The following is a 20478-nucleotide window of genomic DNA, read 5'->3' on the forward strand; positions in this document are numbered from 1 at the left end:
GTTTTTTAAGGCTTGTGAGTACTGCGAAGTACAGGAATGAGAGGTCTGCCATCAGACACCTCGGCATATTGTTAGCATGTGCATGATGCCACTCTTTGACATTTGATTTAAGTTAAAGCTAAAAAAAGATATTGGGCCTCATTACGAGGAAGGCGGTAGGGGGTTAATGGCGCCAGTAGAGCTGCCGACGCTGCTAACCCCCTACCACCTCATTACGAGGTCCGCTCAAAGGACCCGCTAAGGACGCCTGGTTTTACCAGACGTCCTTAGCGGGACTCGCGAGCGGCCCAGGATGCTAACAACGGGCATGTCATTAACGGGCCTGTTGTTAGCATCCTCCCCATTCCCATTGAGCCCTGTGGGGGCTCAAATGGGAATGGGGATGTACCGGGTCCGGGTTCCCGGGAAAGAGAATTACTAGGCCCTCCAAGGTCGGAATGGGCCGGTAATTCCTCATTCCAGGAACCCGGACAAGGTACCCGGTATGGGGTTAACCATGCCGCTAAAAGCGACATGGCTCCCTCCATACTTGTACTGAGGCCCATTGTGTTCCAATAAAAATTACAGTTTGCCAATGTTGTCAATTTGTAAACCATTGAATAACCTCCGTTTAAACCTTTCACAAACTGTTTACTTAAGTTTGCACAATATTTAAATGAGTGTGCACCATGTTTGCCAACGTTTTACAAAAATGTAAACTGCATGCAATACCTTACATTTACAATGTTTGCTCTTTTGTAAACCTAACCAAAATTATGGTTTGAAAGGTTTACACATGTTCGTGAGCCATTAAAACAAAAGGTATGCAACATTGTTGTAAACTATGTAAATCTTTTGTCAGTGGTTTACAGAACATTTGTAAACCTTTCAAACCATAGGTTGGTTATGGTTTACAAACAAGCAAACCATTGTAAACACAACGTTTTGCACATTGTTTACATTGTTGTAAAATGTTTGCAAACATAGTGTACACTCATTCAAATGTTGTGTAAACTGCAAGTAGATGTTATGTTTGCAAAATGTTTACAATAGCTTTGTAAACTGTTGCAAAGTTGAGGTTACGCAATGGTTTACCAATCTGAGAACATTCGTAAACTATCATTTTCATGCAGTTGGGCTCCTGCCTGTGCTGGCTCTTCTCCGGTTGCTCCCGCGCTCCCTGTGCCTATTTTGTGCCCTGGGGAGCCCCAACCCCCAGGAGGCAATTGATGGTCCTTTCCAGTTGCCCGGGGATGCGGATCCCCCCAAGAGGTTAGTTGCCCCCTCCTACTTGTAGCGATGTGTGCCCTCCGCCTGAGGCGACCCGGGTGCGAGGGATGACACGAGTCTAGTCGGTCCCCTGTTTCTCGTTGTGCCAAACTATACTGGCCGCACGTTGTTTGCAGCCCCTTTGAGGACAGCACTGAGAGCGGGACCCAGATCATATTTGTTGTTTTAAAAGCATTGAAAAAGTGGAGATTTAAGCAAAAGTATAAAGGGTATTTCATAAGTCTGGTAAGTATTGACAGTCAATTGAGACTTGTCATTATGGGAGATACTCCTCTAATGCACTTATGTAAAACCGTTACCAAAGCATATGCCCAAGTTCAAACAGTATAGTGAAAGGCACGAAAATGTTTATGCAGTGGCCACAAGGGGGATCATTGTCAAAAGAGGTATTGCAAAACATGACTCCATACTTGCAAGCTGCATACACGTGGAAGACTTTAGAGAAAAGATTAGTGATTTTAGAGCTCTGGAAAATGTACCAGGAAGAAAGGGAAGATCCACCACCTGAGGAGTGGATGCTTAGTCAGCGTAAGGAGGAAGATGTTGAGCCCTCAGCTCACCTTACCTCACCCAAAGTAAAAGGCGCTAACATGGAGGAAATAGGGTTGTAACCTTTAAAGGAGATGAAAGCGGTGGCAAGGTATAGTAATCCAATATACGAACCTGCCGCTTATAGAAGCGATGATAGTCCAGAGGAGAATAAGAGAAAAGAAGAGATCTATAAGATCATACAAGACAAAGAAGAAAGGAATGAGAGGTTGAATCTGTTGATAGAAACAGACAGGGAGATTAAGTGATAGAAAGGAGAGAAGGATAAAGCTGAAGAGATAGCGCTCATGCAGACCGAATAAATGGGTAGACAGATATTACTTACAATAGATGGGAAAAGCATCAAGGAAGTTAGGCAAAGAGAAGATAAGGACGCAAAGGAAAGAAAAGACAAGGAACAAGAGAAGAGATTGAAAGAAGACTAGCAGAAAAGAAAGAGCAGGGAGCGACGAGAAAAGATATGTTAGGATGCGCAAGAGAAAAAAGAAGAACAGACAGAAGAACAAAGAATGTATGACAATAGACAGACAGCGATAGAAGATAGGGATAGAAGAGAAAGGAAGAGAGATGAGGAGAAAGTGCATAGACTAAGGGACAAAAGAATACAGAGACGAAGGGAAGATGAGGAAAGAAGGGAAGGAGTAAGGAGAGAAGAGCAAAGGCAAGAGGAAAAAAGAATGAGAAGGGATGCGAGAAAGCAAAGAGAACTAGATGAAGCAATAGAACGAAGAAGACAGCGGGGTCTTGATACCAGTCTCATTCGTAAGGAACCAGTAGGGCCAACCCCAGAAATACGATTGGACAGAATAGAAGAGCTTGTTCTAACGAAGGAAGCAATGCCAATGGCATCTAGAGTAGTATTGGAAGAAGAAAGCTTTGATACAGTGAGCATCTGAAAAAAGATCGATAAGGCCTATCAACAATTAAAGGAAGGTAGCAAGTATGGAATTCGAAGGAAGAGGGATCAATCCCTATCATTTCAATCATAAAGTGAAGACAAAAAAAACTGTTCAGTCACAGATGCAGAGCATTGTCCTTAAGCAGACTGAACCTAGACAAAGGTGAGGATGATAGTCACACTAGTTGGGGACAAGACATGTCAGATGAGGAAAGATAATCTACCCTCAAGGTAGGAGGAGGGAGCACGTGCACCCCTGAAGGAAGTGTGCAAATAGAAAAAGAAGTAAGATTGTCGAATCTAGAGCGACCTAAGGATAGGACGCCAGATCCCATAGCATATCCATAGTGTCCCTGAGGACAATAGTATAGTGAGAAGGGCGAATCACTGCCATATCTGAGCAGGTTAAGGTCGCTACCGACAAGGAGACAGACAGGGATGATCTCCCTGCCATGGATAGACTAATGATGGGTGCCGACTCTGGGTTGGAGTTTACACAGTTTCCCTTATTAGAAAAAGAATGGGAGAAGACCACAGTAAATCCCATGCCCGCAGATGGACAAGGATAATTTAAGGTACAAGCTCCCGAGTTTGACTTCTGGCACTGGGAAATGGATATATGAATTAGAAAATATGACAGGAGGAAACACGCTGGCCATAGTGGACATAAAAGGTCTCCTGGCAGCTATTCTTGGGAAAAGGGCTGATGACATAGAGAGGAGAGCAGGATATTCAAGTGTGACAGCACAAAACACAGCGCATGACGGAATGCTGTTTAATAATTATAGAGCAGATGTGTGGAGGGCTCTCAGGGTACAGTACCCCCATACATCAGATATGGGTGCAATTATGAAACGTAAGATGAAGGAAGATGAAGACTCTATTGATTACATTCCGTATATTCGGGAGAAATGGCAACTTGAAACTTGTGGGCCGTGGGATAAGACAGGAGTATTATTTTACCACATTTTATGTCAGGGGTTGCCTGAGCCAGTGCAGAGGCAGATGAAAAAAAACAAGTAGGGTTGTAAGCGAAGCCTTGTGCTGAGATACAGCTCATGATAGTACACCATCGTAGAAAAATCGAGGAAGCCAAGTTAGTTCAGAACAAATTGTCTACATGTGCCATAAAAGGGGCAATATTGATAAGTGGAGAAGGATTGGGAATGCAGGAAGCAGTAGGTGCATCACCGCCCGATGGATCAAGGTGGATATGGGTTTGTCCCACGAGGCAGAGGAATAGGCTATAGAGGTAGAGGAGGTGGATTCCAAAATAATAAAAGGTTGATGTGACAATAGGAGGCAATTCTTTTTCTTTTCTAGTAGACGCTGGAGCTACTCATCCATGTATTCAAAAGGGAAAATATCCAATGTCGGGAATTGCCATGAATGCACACAGGTTCTCGGGAGCTACGAGTCAAGTTCCTTTTACTAATGAATTACCAGTCTCAATAGGAGAGTGTGACATGTCTGTTCCTTTGTTATATTCACGACAGGTACCGACAGACACCGGTTAACATTTTGGGAAGAAATTTGATGACAAAATTAAACATGATAATTTCATTTACTGATCAAGGAATAGTGTGCTTCACTGCAGGAATACACCATTAAAATGTGGGCAAATGTATACTGGCGTTCACAGAGCAAGTGGCTCTGCAAGGCGTTCCAGTAGATCCAGAGATATTTCTATATGGTTTGAGCATTCTACTGAAATGGCTACCTGGCTTAGTGGGAAAAATTGTGAGGATACCTGATGAGTTTTTGTTTAGACCTCGAATACCCATGGACGAAGAGAGGGGACAGACTATCCCTATAAAATTGGAAGCAGCCATAGTACGAAGGGAAAGGCAATGCTCCAAGGAGTAGATGATGAGGGAAGACCATGGAAGACAGCAATAGCCCTCAAGTAAGGGTACAGATTGACTGACATAAATGATGACAACATGTTCTGGGAAGACAATACAGATGATGAAGTGGTGCTCTTTATATGCATCATATACTGGATAATCATAGAATAGAGGGAGGTCCCACAGCAAATTGCGATAATGCGGCAGCATACAGCATTTTTCAGATAGATTTGGAGAAAGTGCCAAGCGTCATTTTGGACTACAGTCCCTCATGAAGTAGGTTTATTAAAGAGAATAGGGGAAGTTAAAATAAAGATGAAACCAGGAACGATTTTACCTCGAGCAAAATAGTACCCCATGTCTTGAGAGGCTGATGAAGGTATATTTCAGACCATTTCAGCAATGATGAAACAAGGGATTCTAGTGCCATCGGAATCATTGTGTAATACTGCGGTATATACAATCAAAAAATTTAAAAGAGGGTCATGGAGATTTATACAAGATATGAGACTGATAAACCAGATTGTAGATGCAGAGTTTTCTCTAGTTCCTAAGTCGGCAACGATACTGTGCAGTATCCGGTGGAAGCTCGATATTTCACTGTGATCGATTTGAAAAATGTGTTTTTCTCGACCCCATTGCACAAAGACCCACAAGACTTGACGGCATTTACGTTTTGCCAAACCCGACTGAAACATACTTGTTTGCCCTAGGGCACTGTGAGTCCCCATCAATCTTTTGCAGTGTCCCACAGATGGATTTAGGCAATATTGATATTAAGAGTGCTGTGATACAATACATCGATGACATTTTAATGTGTAGCACCACGGAAGATGGGTGCAGACAAGAGTCTATTCAGTTGATGACTATTCTAGCAGGCAAGGGATATAGGGTAGACAAGGAGAAGTTACAATACTGCCAAGAAGACGTGTCAGGTTGAAGGAAAGAAGCAGACACCTAAAAACAACAAAGGCAAATACAGTTAAACAGATGCAAATGTTTTTGTGGTTATACAACTATGTTAGAGCCTGGGTGTTTGATTACAGTACATACACAAGACCCCGTTTGCAAGCTTTAAAGAAAGCACAAGTGGATCAAGTAAAAATAGATTGGACTGAGGAAATGGAGGAAGGGTTTGAGGAGCTGGTAAAAGTAATTTGTAATATCCTTGTTTTAGGATTTCTCAATTACGCTGAGGAATTTTATTTGTTTCGCACACAAATGGGACAGAGAACTACATTGGGGTACAAGCCCTCAGCGTATTTCAGTGGGATTTTAGACCCAGTTATGAGAGGACACTTTCCTTGCAAACAATCTTTGGCTGCTGCAGTGTTCTCAATTGAGAGTATTGTTATGGGCTACTCTGTGGCTCTTTTCATGGGGCATGCTCTATTTACCATTTTAGAGAAACCCAAAAGGCCTTATGCTCACATGTCACATTTAGATAGAATTGTGAAGATTAGCCATGCGTGACATTAGCTGCTTAATCTTGCTGTACTCAGAAGCACACTTTGTGTCAGGCAATTCTTTCTGCACAGAGAGGGGCTTGAGGGAGTGGGCACTTTTTTGCACTTGGAGGAATTTGTGGGAGTGGCTTGTGTGCTGAGCTTGGAGGAGTGGTGAGGTGGCCAGTGTCCTGCACTTGGAAGAATTGGAGAGTACCATTGAGTTGCAGCTGGATGACCTCTGAGGACATACTTGGAAGAACTTTGAGAGTAGCCAATGTACTAACCACCCTGCTCCTGCTCCCCCGCAACAGATCTCCCAAGTACTATACACTCTCTATGGGCTAGTCAACTACACACAAGCACGCACCCAGTATAACAAACATTTGCATATGACAAACAATTCCAGATACTGGACCTTACCCTTACCGATGCAACAAGCCAGAGTGCACAACCATAACCTTTAGCCAAACTACCCATTAAACACACAAAAACACACTCCCAACATAGCAAACACCTGCATACAACAAACAACCCAGGCAATGGACTTTCCCCTTATGGATACAACAAGCCAGTGCCCACGTTCAAACTACAGCCTAACTACAAATGAAACACAGAAACACACAACCAACATAACAAATATTTGCATACAACAAAGAACCCAGGAATTGGGTCTTAACCTTATGGATACAAGCCAGTTCATGCAATCAACTCATCTGCAAGCCAACACACGAAAACATCAGTTTCTCCTGGTTCTGGACCTCTCCTATCATTTTACCCTCAATCACCCACAGCGCCCTCTTTCTTGCATTGCCACGTGAGTGCCTGGATACCAACCCAATGGTAACGGTGCACGGTATAAGACAACATATCATAACATAGGAAGTTATCGGTGCTGACTGATCAATATAGAGTGGCTTGCTTCTTAACAAGATCACAACAAGCCCCAAAGCTATCAAAGAAAGACTCCCGAGTACAGAAAAAAAAATGAAGGCCCTATTCCAGCACCCTTAAACCATAGACCCAATTAAAGTCACTTTTCCAACTCAGCTACATTAAAATGGCGAGCTGATCTCTGATCCTCTCTTTTCTGCAATATTGTAACCTTCATTCCCTTAAAGGACTGCAAAGCGTAGAACTAGGTTGCTAATGTCGGTAGGAAGTCTGTTTGGCCTACTGCAAGCCAAGTGCTATTTTGGCACCCAATCTCCTGTACAATTTTATTTATTTATTGAAAATGCGTATGATACCTGTACAGCAAAAAGTGTTTCCATGCACCACAAGACAAAAACGAGGAGGCAGGGGGGACAGAGGAGAAAACAACAGTAACGATCTTACTTGGCCTTGTGACATTTCGATTGTGCAAGTGCAGTATCGAGAAGTGCAGGGGTTTCAGATCCAGGTGTTGGGCAAGTTCAAAGGGGGGACCAGGAAGGCAAGTACCAGGGGAACCAGGGCTAGGGGTCAACTAGTGCGAGGACGAGGGTGAGCAGCCTCGGTAGGCTAGTCTGTGAAGGGTGCCCAAGGGCAAGTGCTGGTAAAAAGGGGTGCAAGGGAGGACTGGTCGAAGGATAGCCTGACCCCAATAAGACTCATAAGGGATACAGGCAACCAGTTGCAGAGGCAGGAGGAGACTTGCAGTGGAGGGGGAGTGGGAAGGAGTAAGGAAAAGGGAAGGTCTTGAGAAGTTTCCGGAACTTAAGGAGATCCGGCACAAGTCAGAGTGGGGCATGGAGGCCATTCCAGAGGGAGGCTCCTGCTGAAGAAAGAGGTCTACCCCGCACTCTCTGTTTGGAGAAACATCTGATCTGCAGAGAGTTGGAGCTAGAGGACCGACGGGCTCTAGCAGGGAGGTATTTCAGGAACGAGAATTGGATGTAGTGGGGTCCGATGCCACAGAGGGGCTTGTAGGTGATACAGAGGGTTTTGAATTTGATCCTTGCAACCACCGGGAGCAAGTGGAGAGATTTTAAAGATGGAGAGATGAAGTCCCTTGGCTTGAGGCCAAGGATAAGGCTTGCAGTTCTATTCTGGATTAGTTGAAGATGCAAGAAAGAGGCAGGTTGAGGAAGAGGCTTTTGCAGTAATCCAGCCTGGAGAGAACCAGAGCTCTGGAAACATTGAGTTTCTGGGAGAAGGTACGGAAAGGGAGAATGCCTCTGAGGAGGTGAAGCTGAAAGTGGGCCTTCTTGGCAAGGTCAGCGATATGAGGTGAGAAGAAGAGAGAGTGGTCGAAGATGACAGCCATTTTTTAGCCTCATATAAGGGTGAAGGGCAGGGGCCCAAGGAGGGTAGCCAGAGTTTAGGAAGGAAGGAGGGGACAGGAGTCCCTATGAGAAGGATCTCAGTCTTACTGCCATTAAGGCAGAGATCATTAGCAGCACACCATGCCTGAATAGCAGTCATACCGTCGGGAATGAGAGGGGAAGCAGAGGAGGAGGAGGAGGGGAGCTTAAAGGAGAGCTGAGTGTCATAAGCATAGCACTTGAAATGAGGAGAGAAGGTGGTAATCAAGTGCGCAAGAGGGGCAAATGTACTGTTTCCAGTGCCAGAATTTCACCGCCAGGGCCCCACAGCTGGAGGGGCATTATGCAACAACCTAAAATTGCCACCCCTGTCCTCAACTCTGATTATCTGCAATATTCTGTTCTGGCTGGCGGCCCATGAGGTTGGTTTCCTCACATCAGAAATGTGCTCCTACTAATATATATTCAACAGCTGACCGATTGAAAGGGACCATAGTTCAAACCAACCTTCCACAATCTAAACACTAAGTGTATCTCCTCATGCATCGACCCCACCCAATAGCCAGTCTATCTGAAGATCCAGTTCAACATCCACTTTCACATCGCACACTCAGAATTCCTTTGTGTGCCTTCTAGAGATCTACATTCTGATATATAATGTATAACGCATAAAATATAACATAACATCCATAACATAATGTAATGTAACATATCATAATATAGCATAGACACACACACATTGGGCTCATTATGAGTCCGGTGGTAGCCGTACTGGTAAAAACGGAACGGCTGCCACCTGAGTTATTTTTTTTCCCGGCACCCGGCAATGGGGACTTACTGGGGGATTATGGCCCCAGTGGTCCTGGTAATTCCTCATTGCCGGGAACCAAAATATTTTTCTACCCATTCCCATTCGTGTCCCATTGGACTCAATGGCAATGGGGAGGACGGATGCACCGGAACCATTTATAAATGGTTCCGGTGCATCCGTCAAGGTCTGTGAGCGGGTGTCATTCCGCCCGCCAGGACAGACCTGGCGGGCTGAAAGGCACCCGCTCGCAGAACTTGTAGTTTGCCGGTCCGGAAACAACGGTACTGGAAAGCTTACCAGTACTGTTTTTTCCAGACCGGCAACCTTGTAAGCCCATTGTCTCCCTATAACTAAATCATCTCTTTCCTAAGCATATAAAATACATCCAGGATGTTTGCATGGCTATATATGTGCTTGCGTTTTTGTGAAGTAATACATTTTTGACTTGTGGACATTTCAAAGTACTTGTCTGCCATGTGGACTTTGTCTAGGAGGAGTTTCACGCAGTGCTTCAGTTAACCTTTTGGGAGAGGAAGTCATACAATTCCATACCTACAAAGCTGGAATGGGAAGTGAAAATACTTTAACAATATGTTTGCATTCCACGGCTGTTTCCACGTGGTAACAGCCCTTGGCCCATTTAATGTTACCACCTGATAAAATGGCCTGTGGAGGGCAGCATTATTACTGTAAAATGGTAGAAGATTCTCTTTAAAACAAAGAAAGAAAAGGGAAAAACGTTGGAATGTTTTGGCACAATACTATAGTGTTAACACCTGGTCCAGCATGCAGGAGAGGGTGTTACGGCTATTAGCACCCCGGTTTCCGATCTGGAAACCCTGGGTGTGAAGAAAAATGTAAAATGACGACCATTAATCTACAAGGCGGGGATCCGCAAAGTAGCCCCTCTTCTATTTCCATGGCGGCCAGCAACGGGAGACGGAGTGAAGCTGCGGTGGCAGCAGGCATTGCTGCTGTCACAATCAGGTATGTGGGGCTGGAGAGGGGGAATGGGATTTCTAAAAAAATGAAGGGAACAAGATGTTTGGGTGTGAAGAAGATGGTGTTGCAGGGTGGGGGAAGCAGCCACCGGGTTGCATGGAACGCGTGCCGAAATCAGCAGTTTCGGCCCGCGATCCAAGGAATCTGATTGGTTGTGCCCCCCCGCCCCGTGCCATGATTTATTTATTTACTTTGTCACCATTCTAAACCCGTACGCATCAATGTGCTGGTTACAGAAAAGAATACAGCATAAAGGCAAGGCAGCACATCAAAGTTTGCCGGTTACAGGTGAGCTTGTCAGAGATTGAGTGAAGGTCACGCTAGTGCTAAACTCTGGTTTCATCTTGACAAGAAGAGCCACGTTTTAAGGTGCTTACGGAAAGCCCAATAAGAAAGTTCTGATCTTACGGGTGATGGAAGGGCATTCCAGTTCGTTGCCGCAATCACCGGGAAGCTGAGGCCTCCAGATCTTTGAAGTTTGAATCTCGGAGTGGTGAGGTGGCGCATATAGGTAGAACGGGTAGGTCTGGTGGATTGAGATTTGATAAACCTTTGAGACAAACATTTAAGGGCAGTCTTAGAGATGCACTTGTGAGGGATGGGTAAAGTATTGGACACTATGCGATTGCGGATAGGCAGCCAGTGCACATTTCTTCTGACTGCAGATACATGATCTTTTTATTGGATGTTCAGGGCTGCTCTCAGGGCATTGCTTTGAATGATTTGCAGCTTATCGCAGCTTATAGCAGCATTATAGCCCTATGCCACTACATTTTCTGCAATGCAAATGGCAACATTGAAAAGCTCCAATTCCAAGTTTAAATATTACTGAATAAACAACTTTCTTAACAAATAAGAATAGTAGTCCATATGTAGATGGCTCCGTTGCTTCCCAGCCAGGTTGCACTTTATAAATGCCACAAATCCCACACATATATTTGAGTACATGTACACAGGCATAAACATTAGTCAAATAGACTGGTAGCTTTCCCCTATCTTTTGTTGTTCAAATTTGCAAATATAATGGAAGAGAAACTAGCAATTGGAAATGTCAAAATCTCTATCTGGCCACAGGGGATGATGGGAGGGACATACTTTGTGAGATATTCAAGGAAAATAAAAATACTGTTGGGATACCTCTAGGGCTCCACAACTGGAAATCATATTTTCAACACTGTCCAATCTATGAAAGTCTTTGTTTTCCTAGAAACTATTGTGTGGATGTTTTCTTCTATGTTTTTGGATTTATAAACGGTTCCATGTCATTTCATTTAATCAACAGAAATGACTTTTTGGTAATTTACTACGAAGTCATTCCTTCGAAATTTTACATCCATTTTTTTGGGAGGAACAACTGTGTCAGAAATGCAAAGACTACTGTGGCTCGTCTGGGATGGGGCAAAATAGGAACTTATCAATTGTCAATAACCTGGCTAATCAGCCAGAATACTCTAAGGTTGCCCAACCACATAGGGAAAATCCTGGGTCTTCTGTCTTGCTGTTCTGAGTGTTCCAACCGCTCTTTTGCATGCTGTCATCCTCCTTCTCCTCTGTGTGATTTTGCCATTTTACCCGTTGACTTATTAAAGGGCACCTACTGGAGCCAAGATGAATGGAGTGGAGTGTGTGTTGTGGAGAAGGGAAATGGCACTGGTGGTGTGACGAAGTGCTTTCATCTTTTGATCTCAAAAATCTAAACATGAATTTAGCCTGTGCTGTCAGGCCCAAATGGAAAGACACACCTAGCCAGTTGCCTTCTATTATGAAAAAAGATGAAGAAACAATGGCCCATAATGCAAAACATCCTGATAGGTATCATGATGAAATTAAAAATGCCACCTATATGTTTCATTGCCTGCTGGCACTTAGATCATGTGACCAGAATTCAGAGTCCGCAAATCAAGTGGGAGAAGTAATAAGTTCCAAGATATTCCACCAATCACTTGGATTCTGGACAACTGTGAGAAGTGCAAGTTACAAGCTAGAGAGAAAAGAGAGTTGGAGACCTGATTTAGATATAGATATCGGGTCGGATGCCTGTAGACCAACTAAGTGTTTGAAAGGTGAGGTATAACTTGAGTAGCTTATGGCCATTCAGATTTGAGTTTGTGTGTTTTAGTGGTTTGGGATTGTGATCCCTTACATGCATCAAAGCAATACAAAGATGTTTGAGTGTCTCTGAAAACTTGGTTAGGATATATGATGTCAAATTGTACTGCCATTTTATGCAGCGAGCTACGAGAATTGAGGTTTGCATTGAAAGCAAGCAAGATGCGGCTGTTATGATACAACAGGATTGTGTTACATGTGGCTGCTTTGTCAAATGGTGCTAGTGAAGGAGAAAGGGCGTAATCATATTTCAACAACATACGACATACAAGCGAAATGCATTTTAAGAAAGAGGTACTGGGGTTCCCTTTTAAAGGTCTCTGGGTATGTTGCTGGCATCTTCACCCACACTGGGAGACCCCTGGAAGACTGCAGATGACTTATTGCAGGACTCAGGTTCTGTGTGCTGGGAAGGCGTCAAGCCTTTTCCTCTCACCTTCCAAGCTTGAAAAAACTGCTCCTCCAGCATTATCATTTCCAGCTTCTTATTATGTATAGGAAATTATTTTGGTGTAAATTATGGCATTGTGCCAAAGCTACATGTATAGATAATTATGCATATGAAAAAATTGATTTGGCTTAGTTCAGACATTAAAAACGCTGTTCATCTTTCTTTTCAGATACCACCACTGCCACCTTCAATGGAACAACAAGCTCCCTTGACAAAAAAGATGGTGTCCTCAATGTCACAATGGCGCCTGGGCATGAAACCTTAATGTTGGCAGTGGTAACACAGACCCAGAATATCCATGAAACCATATCAGACACAACAAGCCTACTTGACACAGGAAGACGGAAAATAGACAAGGAGACTTGGCTCTCAACTAGTGGAGTCGATGAAAGTTCTGAAGGTAGGGCTCGCGGTGCCACCCAGCCAGCGTCAAATGGGCAGATTGCATTTACCACAGAAACAATTGCTGGGGATGTCACTGAGAGTACCTTTGCGTATGAGACGCAATTCGTGCCATTGGTCGGGGCAGCAGCAGATCCAGTAAATGTTCCAGGGACAACAGTATTAGAAACAGAGATAACCATAAATGAAATGCAAAGCACAAAAGCTGAGGCTAGTTTAAGTGTAAGTGCTCAGACTGGTACTTATATTACACAACCCCCACATCTAGAAACACTGGGTATTAGCATTGACAGCAGCCATGTTGCACCAGGAGAAGTCTCTGCATCGGAAGGAACATCTGAGAGTGCCACCGGCAGTACCCACCCAAATGCGGAAACATCTGCCATGCCAGGTGAAAGCACATTTCCAGCAAGCCATCAGAAAACCTCTGAGCCTATTCTTCATACTCAGGGTCCAGGCCCCACAGAGCCCACTGGAGGCGTGGATGCTTATTTCTCGGGAAGTAGTCCAGGGAACGAGCCTACTTCTTCATCAAATTCTTTGGAAACAGCTGTGCAGAATGCAATCTCTCCAGGATCTCCTTTAGGGTCTACAACAGGGCAGACTGTGGTGGAAACAGAGCCACTCACAGCATTAGGAACGGCCTGGGCAAGAGTGCTGTCAATAAATGAAGGCCACACAGGAAGTACAGATACTGGCATGGCAACAATGTCCCGCTTTCCTGTTCCCCTCAAAACGTCAACTTTGGATTCAGATACCCAGATCAAAACAGCTGGAACTTCCGACACGTCCGCTGACACACTCTCGCGCATGGCACTGACATCCCTGGGGGAGCGCCCCATTTACTCTTCCACATCTACCCGTGCACCTACAGTTTCATCAGACGGCCTTGTTTCCTGGAAGGAGACAGCCTCGCTGGAGCAAAAGCCTTCCCCAAGGGCTGCAAGTGCAGACGAAGTACCAGCGGCCACTGCATCCTTCACCACAGCGACACATGTGGCATTAACTGGCAACCTACTGCCCACGACATCTGCAGGAGGGGTTATGGAGGGTAGTGCTCCGAATCCAGCAACAGCAGACCAAGAACTCACTCGCACCGTTCCTTTGCTGGTCGGGCCTGCACGTACTGTCCGTAAGTGTTTCAAGTCCTATTTTGCTGTTTGTCTTTTCTTCAGTACACATTGTATTACATGTTTCATACATCCCTGTTGACAACTAATGCCATAACCGCGATGTAAAGAATGCAAAGGTACATAGGCCAAGCGTGGTGCTAAACTACTTATGTAGCAAACATTGAAAGCTCTGTAGACTACAGTCGCATGCATTTCGGCAAATAGGCATTGGCGGATACATTGCAATCCCTACAAACCCCCCCCCCCCCCCCCCCCCAGTTAATCACGAATTGATGAATACATATTGCACACAATGGGAACTCCGGAATGTATGTCTTCTCAGCAGGCACCAAAGGGATATTTTACAAAGCCATTCTGGGCGCAGAATACACCTCACACACTGTGCCTGCATTTTCCTCGTTGCAAACCATTGATGCACAGCAGGGATGTGCATGCATGGAGTGCAGAATCAAGGGACCCAAAACCCGACGCTCTGTGCATACCTAAATGTTGGGTGTGAACCATGCACCTAGGGCCACTGCCCTTCTTGGGTAGACGACTGGGACAACCCATTTCCCATGAGAGGGCCAGTAAATACATATGCAGTGGCAGGCACAAAAAGAAGAGCGAGCGCGTATATTTCAATCTTCGTTTTGGAGGTAGAAAACAAGAGGAATGCTGTGCATGAATGTTGCTATTTGGGGATAGTACTCTGTTGCCAGATGACTAACGAGAGCCCTGGCAGCGTTGTTTATTCCCTTGCACCTGAAAACAGGCTGCCGAGAGGAGGCACAAATGCACGAGCTACCAGGGTGGAACGGGCATCCTTCCGTGAATACGCGATGCAGTTTCAACTCTGGCAGCGTGCCAACCGACGCATTCTGTGGGGCAACTGCTTCTCAGCAAGCAGTCTTTCTGTGCACAGGCCTGCGCACGTGCAAACTGACTTTGGGGAATCAGTGAATGCACCCCTAGAATGTGGGGAGTTTCCCCACTTGTATGTGTGGAGGGCACATGCAATTAGATACATATTTATGAATCGGCCCCATAAATTGCAATATCGGGTATTGTTTGTGATGTGCACATGGATTTGTCTTTTTACGAATGTTGTCTTTATTTTTTCTGCCTGTTTTATGTCATTAGATGGTGACGAGATCCTGTTTTGTGATTTCTTCCTTGACATGCTCTTGGATCTGGGAATAGAATCATTTTCAATGTATTCATTCAAAATAGCCCAAACGTACATTGCTCTGAGAATGACTTGGACGAGAGCAAGCATTCCGTTTCATTCACACATTTTCAGGGACGTCAAATTGTGCATTGAACTACAAAGACATTGGGCCTCATTACGACCCTGGCGGAGTGGGTTTACGCCAGCGTTATTCGCGGCGGACCCGTCCGCCCTACTACGAGTTCCCGTAGCGCCATGGAGCGTTTTCCGCCTGGTTTTTCCGGGCGGAGAAATCCATGGCGCTACGGGACCTTGTTGTTAATTACGCCACCGTATTTTACGGTGGCGCAATTAACGCCTTCCCCACTCCCATTATACCCTATGGGGCAAAAATGGGAATGGGGAAGGGTAAAATGGGGAATGGGGATTTACCGCCCCGCCAAGGTCGGAATGGGGCGGTAAATCCGCCAACCCCCATGGCGCTATCGGCAGCTTTCCGCCGTGCTCCATGGTGCATATTGCGCCACGATTTCCGCCAGGGTCGTAATGAGGGCCATTGAAACCAAGAGAGGAGCAGATTACAACGTGAGCAGGAGTAGTTTCAGGCCAACATGTTCTGTTTGGAGCATAGTAAGTCTACTCCCCTCTCATGCGCTGAATGACATGTTCTGCTAACATGGAGTAGCCAGGCATACATAAATGCTGGGTAATGGCTCCATAGTAACTTTTATGAATCGGTTTAACATAAATACATTACAGAACCCAAATCAGTAGGGTTGCGTCCAAAATGGGCATGTGGGAATCCACAATAGGTTATGCTAGTTGCAATCCAAGTTTGCACAGGTCTGGGAGAACAATCGTGCATATATTTATTAATTTGTGTCATGTACTGGAGTGGAAAGGCAGCAAGCCGCTTCAGAACACCTGTGATGATGATGGTGATGGGAGTGATGCATCTGCACGAGCTTCCTGTGCTGCCTTGCCTTAGGATTGGGTAGCCACCCAACATCCTAGGAATGACTCCATTACTGTTTGGGAGGCTCATCTGTTGTGATTACACCTATTGTAGGGAGCTTTATGGTGAACAGCATCAGTAAGATCATTCGCCGATCTGGTGAACTCCCTTATGTTCTGGCTATCAGGAGCCATCTGTGTGTGCTATGTAATTAAGCCAAGACTTTTCGTATAGCGAAGGTCGAGTCTCCTTCAAAGATTACGGATTTTTATCCCCCTAAAGATCCTCCCCTAAGAATGATTGGGTCGGCGAGCATCACCAATTCTGGTCTGAATGACATTGGGTTCGAATTAATGGCAGAGTTAGCAGTCTCTGCTGCTTGGCTGAAAACTGATTGAATAAGGCTCACATTCGCTAGGGGCGGGGGGGTTATCTCCACTACTCTGGAAAGCGCAAAGGCATATCAGGTTGGCGAAGTAATAGGCTAAGTAATTGGTGAAGTAGTAGGAACCAGCAGCACTGCGTCTCCTGAAACCATCATTGATTTTGAAATTGACAAGAGCAAATCTGTACTCCCATCACTGGAGATGGCAACAGCAATTGAGGAAGACTCAGAATACAGCGTGAAAGACCGATTAAGTGACATTCCTGTTTCATCTGTCGCTGTCTCTGCCGTTTGGCCCTGATGCCTCTCCCTCTCCCTCCAAATTGGTGGATGTACATGTTGAGGTCTATGCCTCAATGGCGTCTGCAGAGACAATAGTGTGGCTCTGCCAGACTCATCGAGAAACGTAAGCATATTTTCTGCTGACTTACTCTCAAATACACCAAACCTATTAAATTCATGGCATCTCAGTAACATAAGCATCACTAGTGTTGGCTCTGCCACTATGTTTGGGGTTTTGGAAAATGTATTAATGCAGCTACTTGACAAAACTGAAGTTATTTCTACCCAACTAAATAAACAGGAAAAATGTTTATGTACATATGTGGATTCAATCACCTTGGTGTAATCAACTCTCCAGGATTATTCCAGTTGCCCGGAGAGAATTAGGGCCAGAATTGAGCTAATATCATCTATTACATCACTCGAGGCACTTCTTACTAACTTGAGTAAGGGTGGTCTGGTTACACCACCCCTCTCCTCAGAAATCCCTGCAGCTGTTGAATCTGCTGGTTGGTACGTATGAAAAAACCGAAAAAGTCACCTATCAAGCTAAAATGTATTCTGATAACAAATGCTCGAACAAAGCTTCTAGAAGTTCACCCATCACTGTTATCGCAGGCCAGTGTTCAGCTGTGGGGATACTTGTTCTATTGAAAATCTGGTGCACGGCTGAGACCTCGATTACAATCAAGTATACTTGTTCTACCGACAATTTTGGTGTTCCTGTTACCAGTGAATAAAGGTAATTCAGTCAGTTTGAGTGAGCTTAATTCGGATAGGACTGCATCATTGAACAAATGTGCTCTGCTTACTTCATTTTCCGTGGTAACTGAGAGCGAATCTTCAAAAGGTAATGATCTGATACCTGCTTGTGCCCCTCAAAGTGAAACTCATCAAATGAATGCATCGGAAACCATCGACCTAACTACAGCAAACAGGTAGAAAAGCCAAGATCAGCCCAACATGTATCGAAACAGGTCCCAAGTTCCATTGACCGAATGCAAAACAGTAGCAGTGTAAATCCTAGGCAACTGTTTACCATTAGCCTCTGCAGCGGAACATAAAACTGTTGCGACAGTGGAAGTGCAAACGGAGGGTGCTTCACTCAGGGAACGTCAGTGTGAGCAATGTACTGAAAAGGGCACTGAAGCCACGGTGAAGGCACTACAAGTTAGAAACCTTTTCCGCAAGACTCAGGGCAATTTCCTACATAGTACAAATATTATGGATTTGTTTCAAACAATCATTCTGTTACGTAACATCAGGAGCAGTGACCTTAAAATTGTACACCAATGCAAAGAGGAGGAGTATGATACATCTTTGATCTTCTTTTTCACTGATTCTATGACCGACTTCAGTGCAGAGCATGGGCAATTGTTTTTTCGAGCTGGCTATGAGTGTATGGTTGTGAAACACAAGGGGAGTGCTAATTTGGGGAAAGAGTGTTATTTTCATCGACTACATGACACAGGTAATACACAAGAGAAAAGTATGGTTGACACAATTCCTGCGACAGGACAACGATCAGCTACTACTGCCACTAGACCCATTAATGATCATTTAGTCCCATTGGGTTCGGTGAGTAGGGGGCAGTGTATTAAAGGAGAGGCAAAACACTGGCAATAGCTGGCTGAGTTGGTAAGACTAAACAAGCAGCAGTCCTCCTATCGTTCCCTTGTTGGTAATGAGTTGGAACACCAGGGGTCATCAGCACCTGTATGAGCAGGATGATATTTTTTTAACACATCGACAATTTAAGCGTTGTTGCTCTATAGGAGACCTGGCTGATACAACCCATGGTATAAGATGGTTGGTGTATCATCAATAAACTGGCAATTAAAGGCAAGGTTGGTAGGCCAAATGGAGGTCTAGTCATGTGTGTGAAAAAAATATCGGAGTTGGCTGCAGAGTTGCAGTCTGTGGCAGTCGACCTTCCTTACCAGACCTTCCTACCAGAGTCTCTCTACGTTTGTTGCTGTTTTTGTGGGTGGACCCATAAAACCTCTTCCTAGCCGCGGAGCGGCCGCGGAGTTGGCTGCAGAGTTGCAGTCTGTGGCAGTCCGTGAGCAGGAGTGACCGGCCTGCATGGAGGCCCCCGTCATCACCTCTGAGAGTCCAAGAAGAGGACATGCGACGGCTGAGGAGTTCAAACCAAAGACCTCCGTCTACTAGATCTGACCTCCCTCGCCCACTCTCAAGAAAAAGACATCCTACCAACTTGGGGCCCCAAACCGCCAGCTCCCTTGTATACTTTCAACATGAGCCCGCTTTGAAAAAAAACAACCAGGGTCAAAGCGCAACCCCAGCGTCACCCCCAAGAAAGGATGCTGCCAGTGTGGAAATACTTCAAACCAGACTCATTGCGGCAATCGAGTCCCCGGAGGTCCAAGAGCGGGCGCCTGAGTTGGTGAAGCCCCATGCGGTCAGGTTCCCAGTGCAGCCGACCGAAGGGTGGGCGGCGAGGGAACCGCAGGCGGCTTCGCCACTCTCTGTGCTCGTTGTAGCCCAGGAGGGCTCTCAAAATCCGCTTACCGGAGTTCGGGCCTCGGAGGTTCTTCGGTCACCTGGAGCCCAGGATTTGACCGGCATAGTGTGTAACGGCTCGGAGGGCTGTGGGAGGGATAGCCTCTGCCGAGGAGGGGAGCCGCAAGAGCTTGATCCCCCACCTGCCGCCTCGCCAGCACTCGTTCCGGAAGCTGCGGAGGTGCCGGCAGCATCATCGGAGAAGAAGGTGGGGCGCGCTAATATTCATGCGCCCGAAAAGGAGGGCCCACTTCCTCAAGGGGGCGGAGCCAAAGACCAACAAACTGAGGAAGACACGCCTACTGTAGAGTTTCAACCCGCAAAGCCTCCAACTATGCTGAACCTAGAGGGCGAAACCCCCTCTATTGACTCATTGCTTCCACACACTCTCCCAAATAAAAGTTTGAAAAATAAAGAGCTCTCAAAGAAAAAAAGAAACCAAAGCAAACAAAGAAAGAAGAAGGGTCCGGCAGGTCGAGCACCGCAGTATACAAAACCTTCGGACCAGCTCGTAACAAACGCAGCGATTTGCAGTTCTTTAAAAGCATACTTCGTCAGCCAAGGGAAACGAAAATATGATGTCCTCCTAGAACTGACGGACGCTGAAATATTAGACGCAACGGACGACCTCGCTGGGGGCCCTAAAGCATGCAAGTTTCCTTATGCACCGAAAGATCCTTTACCGCTTTCTGCTGAAAACGACAACACCTGTGAAGTTTTTCCTCTCCGGGAAAGCCCAAGAGCCGACTTGCTTGCAACATCGGGCAGTCCAAAATCTGCTCCACTCAACTTTCCTCCAACGAGTCCACCCGCCTCGCTTGTGGAAGTTCCCCAGAAGAATAGCCCAAAGGGTCCACTAAGCTCTCAACCCGCTGCTCAAAGTATTGAGACCCGGGATTTCGATTCTCTAGCCAAAAACCAACACCAACAGGAACCAACTTCAGCAGTTCCGGACACAGGTCTCCATTCCCCTAAGGCTAAATTACAGCCTCCTTCTTCACCCTGCAGCCATAATATTCCA

General features: G+C 45.5%; 1 protein-coding gene across 1 annotated transcript in view; it reads left to right on the forward strand.

The window, feature by feature from the left end:
* The window catches only part of LOC138576190 (streptococcal hemagglutinin-like), a 225552-nt gene that overhangs the window by 130257 nt on the left and 74817 nt on the right, over positions 1–20478 (forward strand). Inside the window, exon 2 of the mRNA XM_069649539.1 lies at positions 12797–14161. Coding sequence (XP_069505640.1) covers positions 12797–14161 — 1365 coding nt within the window. The remainder of the gene's footprint in view (positions 1–12796; positions 14162–20478) is intronic.

Source organism: Ambystoma mexicanum, chromosome 1p (assembly GCF_040938575.1).
Source record: "Ambystoma mexicanum isolate Mex_15411 chromosome 1p, UKY_AmexF1_1, whole genome shotgun sequence".
NCBI classification, from domain to species: domain Eukaryota; kingdom Metazoa; phylum Chordata; class Amphibia; order Caudata; family Ambystomatidae; genus Ambystoma; species Ambystoma mexicanum.